This window comes from Lissotriton helveticus, chromosome 8 (assembly GCF_964261635.1).
Source record: "Lissotriton helveticus chromosome 8, aLisHel1.1, whole genome shotgun sequence".
NCBI lineage: Eukaryota > Metazoa > Chordata > Amphibia > Caudata > Salamandridae > Lissotriton > Lissotriton helveticus.
In genome coordinates this window covers 1,310,034,388-1,310,050,973 of record NC_136069.1, presented here as the reverse complement: position 1 = coordinate 1,310,050,973, position 16,586 = coordinate 1,310,034,388, and the positions used below count along the sequence as shown (strand labels likewise).

The 16,586-nt window shown below is 48.6% G+C and overlaps 1 protein-coding gene across 2 annotated transcripts in view; it reads left to right on the top strand.

Annotated features, from left to right (window-relative positions):
- The window catches only part of MED14 (mediator complex subunit 14), a 941,548-nt gene that overhangs the window by 656,005 nt on the left and 268,957 nt on the right, over window positions 1-16,586 (top strand). For both annotated transcript variants that reach the window (XM_078658290.1, XM_078658289.1), the window contains exon 23: window positions 10,430-10,541. In XM_078658290.1, the coding sequence (XP_078514416.1) occupies window positions 10,430-10,541 (112 nt within the window). The remainder of the gene's footprint in view (window positions 1-10,429; window positions 10,542-16,586) is intronic.

Here is a 16,586-nt window from a genome sequence, read left to right as displayed (position 1 = left end):
GCCATATATTGCACAAACATTAAGTGTTTACGGCCATTAAGTTCTCCCATGGCTTCAGTGTTGAAGCTGGAGCCTTAAATATAAATCGCCCACATTAATCCAACCACAGTTAGAGCTCTAATAGGGAGAGGGAAATGAAGTGTTCATTTTACAGTCGCTGCATGGATACATCCAACTCACATTATTCATTTATTTTAAATTTAAGTACAGAAGGCTTCATACCCGTCTTATTTCATAATAATTCTTTTCGGCAGCGTCTAACTGATGTGAGCCTTTTTCTTGGGAAATACGTCAGTGTCATTTAGTAAACAAAATAATTACCACCATTTTCCCTGGGGCAGTGGGTGGAGTATGCATGTTTTGAAGGAAGCCTCAAGTGACTCAGTAAAGTGGATAAAGCCCAAGATGTTTGCCGGAAACATTCAAATTATGCCATCCGGAAACATTCGATATACAGAAAAAAAAAATCAAGCATTGACAGACAATAGTTTAAGCGTGGTCCCAGTGAAAGACATGTTACCACCGCGATCGAGAATATATGAGGGAGGGGAAGAGAGCAGAGAGGGAGGGAAAGAGAGCAGAGAGGGATGCAGTCTTAAATCGGGAGACGGTCCAGAAGAAGAGGGGCGGAATAGGGAAGGAGGAGTTTGAAATGACAGAGGAGAAGCATGTACGGGGAGGGGGCGGGGGGGGGGGCGCGTGGGACTGGGCCCTGAACAGAGAGATGGGTTGCAGAAAAAAAGGGCACTCCGTCCACACCGGTGACCCGCTGATTCTGCAGGTGAGGGGCACAGCTCCACCGGCCCGGGGGCTACTGTGACCCCGAGATCGACACAAAAGAAGGAATAGACAGGCCCAAAAATTAAAGTAGGCCTAGTAACAACTAGCCACAGCCTGAATGGTAATTAATCCAGAGTGGGCTGCCAATTGGAGCTTTCATGCATGTCATACGACTTTAATGAACAAGAGCTGTCCTGAGACAGCGGGAAGGAAGGCAGGAAAGGCACGGACAGCGGGAGGCGGCGGCTGCCCTGCTGCTATCAGACCGCAGAGGCCCGGCCCAGATCAGGAGCTTGAGACAGTGTTACCAGCGCTTTCCCGGCGGGTATATTTTAGCTTCTCCGCAGATACATTATATGATAAAGTAGATGATGCCAAATGTTCACATCTATCCGATACATATTAGAGAGGGGTCAGAAGTATGCATCAAACAGCAGCAGAGCCATGTGTGTTAAGCATATTGTAAGTGCGGGCTCAGGCTTCCGTCGTCTCAGATTCTCCAGGAGTGAGGCAAGAGAGCAGAGGTAGGGGTCTGTCCGCCTTCACTGCAGCTGCTTCCCACAGCCGGCCAAGAAACACCGACCGCCCCACGGTGCAGAAGGCCGCAGGGCAGTCCATGTGCACCAATGCCAACCCTCCCCTGGTGGCGGTGGTCCGGCAGAGCTCTTAAGAGCACGTGAAAGACCTGTCCCAGCCCCTGCCAGGCTGCTGTCTGGACTTCCCTTACCCACTGGTTTTCGCTCACCTTCTTTCGCTTTCTACATATACTCTGGGCGCCCGCAGAGGTCGCCGTGCTCTTTAATTACCAAAGGACAGACTGACGCAGAAGTGAAGTATTTCTGAGTGTTCGCTTCAGTCTCATGAATCCGGTGGGCTGATGACGATAGCTGTGTTCCCACCATCTATCCACGCTTGTGATTCCTGGAGCTCGAGTCACATCTCTTGCTGCTTCGATCTGAGGAACAAAATCAGCTGATTGGTTTCCTGTACACTTAAAGTGACCTTAGGTGCGCTAGACACTGCAGGAATCGGACCTCTGCTTGGGTGAGGGTGGCAGAGCAGCTAAGCACGACGAAGGGCATTTACTCTGTTGATTAACCAAAAAAAGAGTTTACTTTGACTCAACGTGTGATTTGCAAACAATTCAGGAGGTAAGCCGTGAATACCTCAATTCTATCACCTGCCATAAACTGAAGTCTTAAGCCTTCAGCAGAGGATACTGACCGATAAGAGTTTATGTAACAGGCACATGGAAACGGCGCGAGTTTAATGTGCGTGAAAAGAAAATCCCGGAGGCACAGTAAGCTCGTCAAGTTACCGCAAACGGATTGTCTCGTTTTCCTACACAAGTCATCGTGTTTTAGGTGCTGGCGTCACGCAATTGGATCATTGTTGCTAATTCGGCATAACAATCGTGCTAAATGTCAGAGGGAAAACTGTAGTTCAGTTGCCTAATAAAGGATTTCTCTCACACCCCACTAACGTTTCAGACCCCGTTTGTCGACTTGACGCTTGAAAAGCACGGACAGCGGGAGGGGGGGGGGGGGCGGGAACGGGGACAGCGGGAGGGGGGCGGGCAGACACACGGACAGCGGGAGGGTGTTACGGGGAGGCACACGGTCAGCGGGAGGGGGGAAAGAACGGCAAGATAGGCACTCACCTCGACTTCCTCCGGCGGCGGTCGGCCGCATAATGGGGAAAACAAACAAATAAAAAAAAAAAACGTAACTCCGCCCACCGCCGCGATGACGACATCGCAGAGGCGGAGAAGGGAAAAAATCTCGGGAACGCCCCCGAATCTGGTCCGGACTTGACGGACAGATCCGGCTCCCAATGGCTAGCCTCCATTTATGGAGCTAGCCAATGGGAGGAGGGGGCGGATACCCGACTCCACAGAGGAAAACATTAGATTTTGCTAGCGCATGCGTACTTCGTACGCATTGCCAAGCAAAACCTAATAAAAAGCAGTTGGCTGCTGTAGGATAACTTCAGGACCTTGCAGAGGAGCCCTTGGAATTGCACTTTTTGGGAGGTAGTCAGAAGAGCAAAAAGGAAACAGCCGTTAGGGTTGGTTAGTTTGAGCACCTGCTGAATTAACACTTCTCTGCGAATGGGGGCTTGAAGGTTTTTAAGAAGAAAATCCAGAGGTACCAGAATAACAGCACTTATCTGGACTGGAAAAGAATATGGGCCAAACAGTAGATTGCAGATGAGATATGGTGATCTGAACTTTGAAAAACACAGTCGCATACAGGGTCTCCGGGGTTGGTCCCAATTCATGCACACCTGGGCACCATTCAAGTATCTTTGAAATGGAAGATTGGTAATCCTCCGCTCCGCACTAACCAATCCAAGGACTTATTAAAATATTCCTTGAAGGACTCATTCCGCCACTTGCAAAGATGCAGGACCCCAATGAGCACTGCCAAATAGGGACTTGCAGCAGGCGGAACATTGACCACAACTTTACCAGGCTCTACTCTAGTTGCTGAAGTTCCACTAGCCAGTGTTGGTTCTGGCTCACAGGAAAACCGACACCCAGCATGCTCCGCGACTCATTTAGGCACTTCTGACAGTGTTTTCTAGTTTGTCCCATTTAGTTGGACATTCCGAAAGGTGCATCCCTCGGGCAAATTCTCCCTATGAAGTGCTGGGCCCCAGATTATCTCCAAATTAGGTGCTGAGGCTTGCACCGCTTTGAGGGGCATGCACGAATTGCACAGTGTGAGTTAAGTGGGAGGCTCACGTTTCTAGCGCAGGTCAAAGAAGACTGTCAGTGACATAGCAGGAATGATGCAAACTTAGCTTTCAAAGCCTCCATGCACCGAAACAATGAAGAAAGTTCTGATTTGAGCCAGATACTAAACTGCTCAAAATGCCCCTTCCTTAATGATGTAAAATTATTCCCGCTTGAAGGCATGGAGGTCTCCATCCTTGAAGAGAGCACGCTGCAATGAACCCCAGCCTCAATGGTCTGTGAAGATTATGGGATCTTGTTTACTGCTAATGTTGTTACTTGGCTGCTTTAGGCGAGTGCTTTCCTTGGGGGTACTGAGTCTGTAGCTTTACTCCCAGGTGGAAAGGGGCTCTGCAACTACGGGAGGTTTGTAGGAGGAAAGATGGATCAGGGCAAGAGGGGGGGGGGGGGGGGGTTACCTGCTATAGCAACTGCAAGGGCAGATGTGTGAGCCACAATGGGGGAATTTTGCAAACCAGGTCTTGCCCCGCAATTCTGATCACAACTCACACCTAAAGACAGCCTCCTTTCTGTGAGCTTTATCTCAGTACTGCAGCACGCTCCAGCATGCTGCCTGTAAAGGTACCTCTGCCACGAGGGTAGAAACAGATGCTCAACTAGTGGTCTTCTTTTTTCCCTCTATGATAGTACAAGATAGACAGTGTCCTGCAGCAAGCAGATGAAAATGGGTGTGCTATCAGACTGTACCTTCTGGATCAATGAGCCAGCGAGCCTCGTAGTATGAGGCTTAATCTTAGGCATCTACATGGTGTACTGGGGGTTAAAAAAACAAACTGCAGGATGACACAGTGCTGGTATACTTGGATGCCAGAATAGCATTTAAAACCCTTGCGTGGGACTACATGTTTGTAGTGCTGCAGAGGTTTGAATTCAGCCCCTCATATTGACAATGGGTTTACCTCCTCTATAGCGGCCCATATCCGAGGTTAACGGGACCCACTTGTCAACTTTCAGGTTTAGGTGGGGAATCAGATAGGGGTGACCACTATCACCAATGATATTTGCCCTGGTGCTAGAGCCACTGGCGGCCTGGGTTGGGCAGGTCCTGCTGGTCCAGGGACTCTATTGGGGATGAGCCTGGGAAGACAGAATATCCCTATACACAGATGACATCCTGCTACTATCGCCTGGATGTGAGAAGATGCAGAATGTGACTAGGAGGGGTTCAGATACCTTGCCATCTATATTACTAGAAATGCTGGGCTTTCCCACAAGCTCAACCGGACCACACGTCTGGAGACATTGAAGTACGATGTGAGGCACTGGCATGCACCACCACTCTCCCAATTGGGTGGGACCACTCTATTTAAAATGATGTCCTTGCTGCGCTGTTTATATGTGTTACAAAATACCCTCTTTGAGGTTCCCAAAAGAGACTTTAGACAAATGGAGGCAGAAATTCAAACACTGCTGCAGAATGGTGGCCCAGCTACAATAGCCCTGACAAAGCTTCCTTGGAGCTGATGGGATGGGTAAATGGCCCTCTCCGATATCTATAAATAGTATTGGGCAGCCCAGTTGGTGACTGTGAATGACTGGGCATTTATGGCCTGGTCATAGCCGGCATTGAGCATGGACAGACAAGTGATGGGGTACCGAGTGCTACCCAGCAGCACTATACGGGAGAAAATCCCTAGTAGGGATGTACCCGCACACCGTCATGGTAATTAACTTATTAATAGAGGTGACAAAATACCTTGGATGAGAAGAAACTCTCACTTGAGTGACCCCTTTATGGGAAGCAGCAGTATTGTAGTCCTTGAGAGGGTTGCAAGGGTGCAATAGATCAAGGTTTATTGATATCTCTATGGTTGGAGACTTGTGGGAAGGGGGAGATGTAGTCCGTCTTTCCATGTTGGTGACAGATTACAGAAACCTATCAGTACCTGCATATCACACGTCTTACGAGCACTTATACCAAAGGGAGAGCAGCTACAGGAATCTTCCACTTAGAGGATAGATTACTAGGGGACCTTATGCCCAAAAAAGCTGTATCTCAGAGGTATAGAAGGATTCAAAATCATTTGCCTAACAACTACAGGATGAAATGGGAGGGAGAAGTAGAAGAGCTTGATGATGGAGAGTGAGAAGAGCCACTTAGGGCCACAACAGAGGTGGCAGTCAAATCAGGGTTCCGATTGATTGTACTCTGAATATTCCACCACTCCTTCTACTCAAGAACTACTTTAGCGGAAATTGGTAGAGATATGTTTACCTTATGCCTACAGGGGTGTGGGCGGGAAGGCACATTCTTTATTATATTGTGGACCAGCCCGATGATGCAAACGTTCTGGGCAAAATTGATAGAATGTATGAAGCAAGCGGGGGAGAACAGGCCTGAATTATACAGCAAAACGTTATGTGCTGAACATAGTGGGGGGAGAGACAGAAGTTCCGAAATATCAGAAAATGTGGGCAATCCTAGGTCTGAGTGTTGCTTAAAGAAAACACTGCCTAGGCATTGGAGTTGGGTACTCCGCCGGATGTTGAAAGTTGGTTAAGCAATGGATTGTTGTATGCTAGCCGAAAAAGTGGTTTACAAAAGTAGGGCTTGCCCCAAAAAATGGAAGAAAATCTGCATGGGATGACACAAGAGCCTGTTTACGCCCATCAGAACCGGACTAAGGGGGAAAGGTCAATGTAGGAGGGAGAGAACAAATGGAATGAATGTCTCCAAATTTTGAAAGTGTATATGCTGTACAGGACAATGCAGCGTTGTATCTTTGGTTGCTTTCTCTTGAATAAAAAGATTGAAAAACAAATTAGTGCAGTGGATCATCACATAATTGGGTGTCAGGTGAGCACAAGTCTTAAACATTATAACCAATAGTAGCTCCAGGGTCTCCTGGCAGCACTCTGTTTGATAGCATCCTTGAATGAATCCACACCATGAAAGACATTATAAATCTCCTCAGGCTTCCCGGCAGCACTACAATTATCACCTCCCACATGCTTAAGAATTGCCACTTTTTTCAAATTCCACACTTCTACAGTCACAACCTAAACAGCACTATTCAAAACTTTGACAACTCTAACAAGGTCAGACCTTCCCATGTGTTATTTTCTATGCCAGGGAGTTTAATGCAGACAAAATCTTATTCATAATGAGTATAAAGGAAGACATTTCGCCTTCTTGTTAACATATCTTGGAATACACCAATCATGGTAATGACTTTCTTGTGGCAGGGTATTCACAGGAGCACCATAGTGTCCAGTAGATATTGGACTCAGTTCGCAGAATGCCTTGCCACAACATCTTCTTAACTGTAAGGGTTAGAAAAATGAATCCTATTAATTTAAATTAATGGTGGTGCTCACCAGCTGATGGAATAGAACTCTGTATCAAGGGTCGAAGTTGAGATTATTCAAGACTCATTCTGGATAATGGGTTAGTTAACTGCAAGCACCCTGAGGGGCTGAGAGGATGTTACCAGTGATAGTTATTCAAAGGATGGTTTAGGCACCAAAAGGATTCACTGGTGATGTTGATTCAGATGTTTTAGAAACCAGTTGAATCTCAGTGGAGGTGAGGTGCGTCGAGCAAGGTCATTCATTCAATTTGACACTAATATGAAAACCCTCTCAAAGATCTATGTATCTGAATTAGACTATTAGTTATGGATTCCTCACCTTAGAATTACCCCCAGACGTCAGACTGGATCCAGAAAATTGTTTCTTCAGTAGTACCCCTGCGCGTCGGTAGGTGGCATCGGTTGACTCTGCATTCCTCATTGGCGTTGTGATCGCCGGAATGATATCTACTCCGCCCCTGCGCACTGACGTCAGTTTTTTCTTTTTCAGCGCCAGCCAATGCAGATCCGGAGAGAGCGGTGCCTCGAGTAATTTTTTGACTCTCTTTTTGCGACTTTTTGTTGACATCTTTTCGAGTCGTCCAACTCCTGGTGCACAGGAATGTCCTCGTGACAGACCGGCTCCAAGCCTTGTGGCTACTGCCACAAGCTGATGTTGGTGACAGACTCCCATCTCGTGTGCCTCTGGTGTCTGGAGCGCGACCACGACCTAAAGTCGCGCTCCGACTGCCGGGCCATGGCTCCGAAGTCTTTCCGGGAGTGATACCGAAAGCATTTGGAGGCCCGGCAGTCGCCTCCACCCCGATCAAGTTCCCAGTCAAGAGGGAGGTCGCGGGACCGGTTGCGGAGCCTTCCCCACCACTCTTTGTCGAAGTCTTCATCTTCGGTTAAGTCGAAGCACAAAAAGAAGGCGAAGAAGCATTGTCGCTCTTTGCGATCTCCCCGTCCGAAGCAACGTAGGATGCGAATAGTAGTCGCTGGCTCTGACCACCGAGTCTGTTGGGTCGGCTCCGAGCCTCCCTCTTTTTCCGGGAGCAGTAGCGACCCCTGCCCAACTTATTAGCTTTTACAAAGCCCTCCATACCATCTTTGGGCAGCCTGACTTCGGGTCCCGCGGACTCAGCTGGGGGTTCTAGGCCGTCAATGCCTGCGGCTTTGGCTCTAGCTCTGCCGGGCCCACAGGGATCCAGGCCTGGATCTGGGTCAGCGCTGGTCGACCTTACGACCCCTCCCCCAGTGCTGATACCATTGGCGACACCTCCGCCCCCTCCGACGCCGGTTGTGTCCCCAAATTACATCGACCACCAGCCTCCCCCTTGACGTGGACACAGAGCCGGACCAACGTCGGGACCAGCAACAACTGGTACTTTTGTACCCCTGTTCTCCCCTGGTGTTCCCTATCGCCCTGAGTTGCAGCCAGAGGAGGGTGAGGAGGACTGGGAGGAGTATGTGGACCCTCTGGCAGACCAGTTCGAAGAACCGGATTGGAGAGAGGAGTTGGGTGAGGCCAGTTGTCTAGATACCTCTCCAGACCTTGGCATGCTATCTCCCCCTACCATGGCTATGAAGGAGGGTGCATCATACACAGTGGTGTTGCGTAAGGCGGCTGAGGCCTTACACCTTGAGCTTCCTACGGTGGCGGTCAGGACTAACCTCCTGACCGAGGTGCTTCAACCGACAGTGGCCTCTTCGAAGCCCCTGCTGCCGTTCAATGAGGCCCTCGAATACATCCTTTTGGACACTTGATCCAAGCCCAACACAGGGGCTCCTGTGGATAGGATAATTGCCCAACGCCACCACCTGGTCCCGGGCGACTTCATTTTCCTCTCCCAACACCCAACCCCTGAGAGCTTGTGGGTCAAGCCTCGACTTCCAAGGGCGCATTCCCTACCGCTCCACCTGATAGAGAACCGAAGAAGCTTGACCATCTTGGGAAGAAAATGTTTTCTTTCTCCAGCTTGGGACTGTGGTCAGTGAACACTGCATGTGTCTGGGGCCGTTACTTCCATTCTGTATAGGACACGGTCGCGCAGGTGCTGCCACAGTGCTCGAAGGCGGCCCGGGCCATGCTTTTCCGTGCAGTTACCGAAGGGACTGACGCAACGAAGTTCGCTATACAATGATGACTCGATACCGCTGACTCTCTGTGCAGGGCGATTTCAACGTCCGTAGCCCTGAGACTCCATGCCTGGCTGAGGTCCACTGGCTTTTCGGGTGATGTCCAAGTGACACTTTTGGACATGCCTTTTGATAGCCGTCGCTCGTTTGGTGACAAAGCAGACAATGTGCTCAAGCGCTTTAAGGACTCAGGGTTAAGGCCAGGTCCTTGTGCCTCGCTTTTACCTCTCGCCCCGCGCAGTCTGCTTTTTGCCCCTTTAGTGGCTACAGAAGGGGAGCCCCGCCATGTTTGGTCCAGAGCCACAGGCCTGCGCAAGCTGTCCAGCCTCTGCACGTTCGGGGACGTGGGACCCACTGTCGTGGGTCTGGGGGCCAGTGGGCGGGCCAGTCCACCAGCGCCCCCTCTGCAGCAGCCTCCAAGCCCTCTAGTTCGACCTTTCAGGGCCACCATTCGCCAGTGGGCAGCAGGATTCTCCATCACATTCTCCACTGGCTCAAGATCAGGTTGGACAGGTGGGTTTTGCAGATAGTCCGAAGGGGCTACTCCCTCCATTTCAAGACTACCCCTCCATCCATGCCACCTCAATTCCATCCCATGTCGGAGGATCACTTGGTCCTTCTCCACTAGGAAGTTACAGTTCTCTTGGCCAAGGGAGCCATCAATCGAGTTCCTGCCCCAGAAGTAGGTCGTGGTTGTTATTCCCACTACTTTCTGGTGCCCAAGAAGGACAAGTGCCTGTGTCCTATCTTGGATCCCAGGAACTTCAACCGCTTCCTCCGGAAGAAGAAGTTCAAAATGTTGACATTGGCTCAGGTCCTGTCTGCCCTCGACCCCGGAGACTGGATGGTAACGTTGGACTTGCAGGACACTTATTTTCACATTCCCGTCCTGCCAGCCCACTGGCGCTACCTACGCTTCACAGTTGGCCATGAGCACTTTCAGTTCACTGTGCTCCCCTTTGGCCTAACCAGCGTGCCTCGAGTGTTCACGAAGGTGATGGCGGTGGTCGCAGCTCATCTAGGCAGATCAGGGGTTCCAGTCTTCCCTTATCTGGATGACTGGCTGTTGAAGGCGGGCTCGCCCCAGGCTGTCATCTCCCACCTCCAGACTGAAGCAGACTACAGAGATTTCTGAATTTAAAAACTCAACTACGTCAGTTAAATACAACTGTCCTATGGTATTGCACCATTTTTTTCCAGACATTGTAGGGGTATTGTTGTTTTATGTCTTCTAATGTGTAGTCGAGCTTGTTTCCCACCAGTGGTTTGTTATAATTTGGATCTTTCAGTACTGTTTTATGTCCAGGACATTAGTTCATTAAAACAGCAGCATGTAGGTGTATTTTAAATGCAAAAATAACTATTGTGGTAACTTATCTATACTCTGCATGCAGTTTACAAGGGTAAATAAGGTGCACATTTAGAAATGTTGTTTTATTAATACAGCCTTTTTACATTTTAGCCTTTTGGCAAGCAGGCAGGAACATCAGCAGCATATCCTCTTACTTCTCCACCGGCTTCCTATCACAATACAGTGACCCCATCTCCATCCATGATGATCACACAATCTCCAGGTGAGGAGTGTCTATGTGTGCTGGATTTACGTACTGTAAAGCTTTTGTGAGCAAACATAAAAATATTTGTACTTAATCGAGCAAGTGGTGACATCAGGACATTTCTTCCATTCCAATCGAAAGAGGCCCCTGCTCCCTAGGGACCCCTTTATATATGATTGAAAGAAAGTGGAGCTTACTAAAGACTATCTGAGAGTTTTCACCTTATACTTTGCTCCCCTCACCAGCTGCTCACACTGTTCTAATAGGTTGTGTATCCTGCGTTTTGCATTATTTACTTATTTTAATGTTGTTATACCTTTTATTGTTTTTTGCATAGCGCCTGTGTGCCATTGAATTTGGCCCACATTTTTTCTGCTCGCCTCATCCATTGATCTGAAATGGGCCCTTCTTTACCTTCATCCAGCCATCGATCAAAACTACAAAGGCCCAAAATTAAAATGTTTATAAGCATTAACTGTAGTTGGGATTTGGAATTTTGTATGTACAGAAATTGCAGCTTTCACATCAAACATGCTTCTCTCTGATCATGTGTCAAAAGTATCTAGTTTCGTGGGCGTTGGGCGTATAATCTAAGTGGTTAATTTAGTCTCCATTTCCTTCCTGTTCTTCCCCGACCACCATTAATTTTAGACATTTGGTGGTGCTTTGTCATTTTGACTCTTGAGCAATGAGAAGAAGTTTAAACAAGCATTGTATTTGCCTTGACAATCTATACATAATTTGAACAATACAGACTTGTGGAAGCACAGTTCAGTTGTGTCTGATTCACCTATCTAGAGATTAGTGAACTTTTATTTTTTTCTGTGTTATTGAGTAATCTATTTGAGCTGGATGTGTACTGCAGTCAGTTCTCCTGGGATGGATCTTTGTAATTGATCCCAGCAAGTTCTGATGCACTTTCCTAGTCTCGTTTGGTGATGAACTCAGATGTCTATCTTTGCAAATGAACATTAATAGCGGATATAAATTCATATAAACCCATTTGAAATTATTTAAAATATAAAAATATTTGAAGACCTGGTTCCATGTAAAATAGTATATTGAAAATAATTTTAGTTTAGATTTAGTTCTGTATCATGTTTTGGCCCTCTATTTGATAAATGAGTTTCTCGTTCAACAAAGGTGCTTTGTGTTCAGCAACCTGTCACTTGTTAAGTTTTGGCTGTGCTGGATGTGATTAATTTGCAAGTAATTTGTTCTTTTTAACATTTCAGATTAGCATAACAAACTATAAAATTATATCAAAAGAGGAGGATAAGGGAGCCGTAATAGATAAAAAATCTAATATCGTATGATAGTTTTGTCTTGTAACTGATCTTGACTTATGAACTTTATAATATTTGTACTGTGCACTTTGAATGTAGTATTTGTAGTATTTATAGATTGCTGTCTGTTGGAATTACTTGTGCTAACGGCATATATATTAATGTTCTTGATTGTTATAATGATTTTAATATGTCGTGTGTATATTCAGGCATAATTTGCGTATTCGGTTAAAACGTAGGAACTGATGAGTAATTGTTAATTACCCTGCATTGGTTTTAAAGTGATTTTTATTTCACCAACTATATGGCATGTATCAACTTTTGTGATTTTTTTTTTAATCGAAATAAAGTTTTTTGAACTTGAAAAAGTCCATAAAATTGAAGACACTAAGAATACATGATCGGGGGGCGTGGCTAGCAGCCAAAAAAGATGGCCGCAGTCTAACAGAGCTCCGTGACGGACGGGGCCTTCCCACATTAATCTGCTAAAATATCCTGTAAATAAACTGTGTTGGTTAAGGCATTCCTGTGCTGCAGTGTTCGTGACGCCGAATAAGCTGATCCTGACCCCTTTAACTCAAAAGACCGCCGAGATCTGAGGGAAGAACGTGCCCTAGGAGACACGCTTAAGCCGGGACCTCGAGTGCCGGCAACCCCCGATTGTGAGAAGGCCGGCGCTGAACAAAGATTGGGAGCGGATGCCAGCGCGCGTTCAAACCCTGGTGAGCGAGACACCCTACTCCCGCAACACGCGGCGCGCTGATCATATGCAGCAACGTCCGTGACGGAGGGGATTAAACGGAGGCCCGCATTGGACTGCGGCGTCACACAAGTGAGTGGCGCAAGAGTGTAACGAGAAGGGCCGCAAGCACCAGTTGGAACAACCGACGTGCCTGGGCCCACTGAGGTGGCAGGAGCGGGCTCAGAAGACTGAGTGGCGGCGGAGGTGGTGATACAGGCACGAGCACCACGGGGGGACACAGACTGAACTCAGGCCACCAGTGAGGGCAAACACAGCCAGAAGACCGGCGAAGGGGAAAAACAACGTGATTGTGCCAGAACTCCACAGGGGCCCTTCTATAAGTTACGATGCCAGACAAGTGGTGTGGGGCCAGCACAACAAACCACACACCCCTCTGCCTCCCATTAGCAGACCGTAGTGATTGAAGGAACTGGGGCACAGACATCGGCTTCCACACACAACGCTGCCAAAAGTGCAGGGAACACCGGGAGGCCACGTGTGCACTCTCCCCACATGGAGGGCAACAGAGAACACAGCGCTGGAGCATAAAACCTACCATATAAGGGGAGCCCGATGGGATGCAGAGGCGCCAGGACACAGCAGACCCCCAGGCTGCAAAAGTATGACTATACAAGGGACTCCTCAGAGCCCCCTAGAGTGGACGCAACGCAAGCTACCGCCCGATGGCAGACAAACCAGATCTCACTGAGGAAGTGACCCTCCAGGGTGTGATGGTTGCCCTACATATGATGCAGTCCTTGATGGACTCAATGTCTACAGATATTTCCTTATTACGGGCGGACTGCGGGAAAATGTCAGACAGGCTAGTTGACGTGGAAAAGACGACGGCGGGGCTGTCCACGGATACGGCGACACTGCGGCAGCAAGTGAAAAGACTGGAGGCGGACAACAAAATGATAAAGGCTAAGCTGGACGACCAGGAAGGCCGCTCCCGGCGTAACAACGCGCGCCTTGTTGGTGTACCGGAAAAAGGCAGGTGGGCCAGCGCTAGATCTCTTCATAGAAGACTTGATCAAGATCCAGCTGGAGCCACGAGGGCTGTCCAATTATTTTTCGGTAGAGAGGGCGCAGCGCGTACCGGGGGGCAGACCACGCCCGGGTGCACCTCCAAAGCCAATTTTGGCGCGCATCTTCAACTTTCGGTACCGCGATGCCATCTTACAGGCAGCACACATAGCCCCGCCGATGAAAATCGACAACTCCGAAATTACTCTTTACCCTGACTATACAGCAGTGGTTACACAACAACGGCGCACTTTCGCCGACGTAAAAAAGGAACTGCGTACCAGAGAACTGAAATACTCGATGCTTTTTCCGGCGAAGCTGCGAGTCGAATCTGAAGGGAAGACATGGTTCTTCGAGACACCAGCGGGGGCGCAGGACTGGCTGGAGGGATGGTGTTCGGGCAAGGGATCCAAGACTCGGGAGAATTCACAAAACGCCAGCTGAGGAGGGTCGATGGAAGCCAAGAAAGACAACACACTGATTCAAAATTGGGACTCAGGACATCTACAACGCGAAGAGCACGAAGACTGAAGTCGACGGACTGAGACATTGAATCCGTATTGCTAACGAGACACCGTTGTCTGGAGCCGGAACTAGAAGTAGAACACTGCCCGCTGCTAGACCGGGACTAAGAACTTTGATTGGAAAAGAACACTGAATGGGGGCATGGGCCCCCGCAGGTAGGATCTAGCGGACCTAGCGGATCTAGTGGACGGAAGGGGCATCTCAGACCACTCCCTGATACAATTCACCAATACATCACAGGTTCTTGGTAGAAAACGAATCTTCCCGCTCTACCCAGGATATCTAAAGATCCCTAAGATTGGTAGAGCACTCGTGAAAGCCACTGGACAATATTTTGCAGAGAACGAGCACTCGGTGGAATCACCAAGCACTTTATGGGAGGCATACAAATCGGTGATTCGGGGCCAAGCTATGACCATAATCACCAGCCACAAAAAAGGAACAAAGACAACACCTAGACACTCTGGAAGAGGGAGTACAGAGGGCGGAGGTAGCCCACGCTGCAAACACTAATGACACCACAGCACAAGCCCTAACATTGGCATGTCAGGAATATAGAATGTATGCATGGGAAGACACGAAAGCTAGACACACTGCCACCCAGCATAGGCTGTACGAACTAGGAGATAAGATGGGCAGACTGCTGGCATGGCTGGAAAGGAAAGAGGGGGCGAGCAGATGGATTGCCCAACTGACGCTAGAGGATGACATCGCCACGACAGACCCACAACTCATAGCGGAAGGGCTAGCCACACATTACGAAAAGGTATATATACCGCGAGCCACAGCCATCGTAGAAGAGAACATACAGTTTCTCCGAGACATCAAAATGCCTACACTAGCACAGGAAGAAATGTTGGAATTAGAAGCAGCATTTACGACTGCAGAATTGGGGGTGGCACTATCGGCACTTCACACAGGGAAGGCAATGGGGCCTAATGGCCTGCCGGTTGAACTATATAAAAAGGTACCAGGATCGATCATGCCCCACTTACTTAATATGTATAACGAGAGTCTTGAAAAGGGGACATTACCAAAGGATCCACGCCTAGCCATAATCGTAGCAATAAATAAGCCAGGTAAGCCTCCACTAAATAGCTCATCCTACCGCCCAATATCCCTGATAAATGCAGAAGCCAAGATACTAGCCAAAGCATTAGCACTCCGTCGGCAACCTCACCTCAAGGCACTAATCCACCCAGACCAATCAGGGTTTATGCCGGGGCGCAATACCTCCCTCAACTTAAGACGTCTGCATGGAGTATTAGCTCAGATACCAACGATCGAAGAAGACGTGGCTATTCTCTCGTTAGACGCCACGATGGCGCTTGACCTCGTGGAATGGCTGTTTCTGTTCGCAGTACTCCAAAAGATGGGGTTTGGCCCGAAATACTGTGCATGGATTAAATTACTATACACGGCGCCCCTAGCACAGGTAGTAGCCAGTGGCCGTATCTCAAGAGAGTTTACACTGGGAAGGGGCACGAGACAGGGCTGCCAGCTGTCACCACTCCTCTTCGCGCTAATTCTGGCACCGCTTGCGGCCTGGATAAGACAGTACGTGATGATCCGGTGGATGAGATGGGAGGCAGACTGGGAAGACCGAATTTCGCTATATGCGGATGATGTGTTAATATATTTAACGTCCCCGGCACGGTCATTGGTGTGCTTACTGCATATCTGTACTGCATACGGGAGGATGTCAGGGTACACTATAAACTGGTCAAAATCGCTCCTTTATGTTTTACATGGTCCCACACCCAGGCTCCCACAGGGATGTGAGCTACAAATTGCGACTAGAGGGTATAAGTATTTGGGAATCTATGCTACACCACAGGTGACACTTTTCGGAGAAGAAAACCTAATGCGGCCACTCATAAAGTTTCGTACTGATGTTAAACATTGGAGGTCACTTCCATTGTCGCTACTGGGGAGGGCAGCACTCTTTAAGATGATGGCTCTGCCCAGGTTTTTATATGCCCTCCAAAATACCCCATTTCCAGTCCCCCCCTCTTATTTTAAAGCAATCGACGCTGAAGTCTCCACTTTATTGTGAGATGGGAAACCAGCACGTATAGCACAACATAAACTGTTCCGCAGCTGGTATGATGGGGGAATTGCACTACCTAACGTGAAATTGTACTACTGGGCTTCGCAGCTTGTGGTGATAAACCAATGGTTACATGCCCCGCAGGAGGAACCGGCATTCAGACTGGATAGATAAGTCTTACCCACTGATCCCCTGATGAAAGCCCTATATACCAATAAGAGAAAGAACACACTCACAGGACCGATTGCTCACACAATCAAATATGGCATACAGCGCAAAGAGCGTTGGGATGGGAGGGCGTATTGACACAGGCCACCCTCCTCTGGGAGACCCGACGTTTAGGCACCTTAGCCAACACCAGGGGGTTCAAGAAATGGGACCTCATTGGTATTACCAAAATAGGAGATCTATGGGTAAAAGGGGGGTCCTGCCCT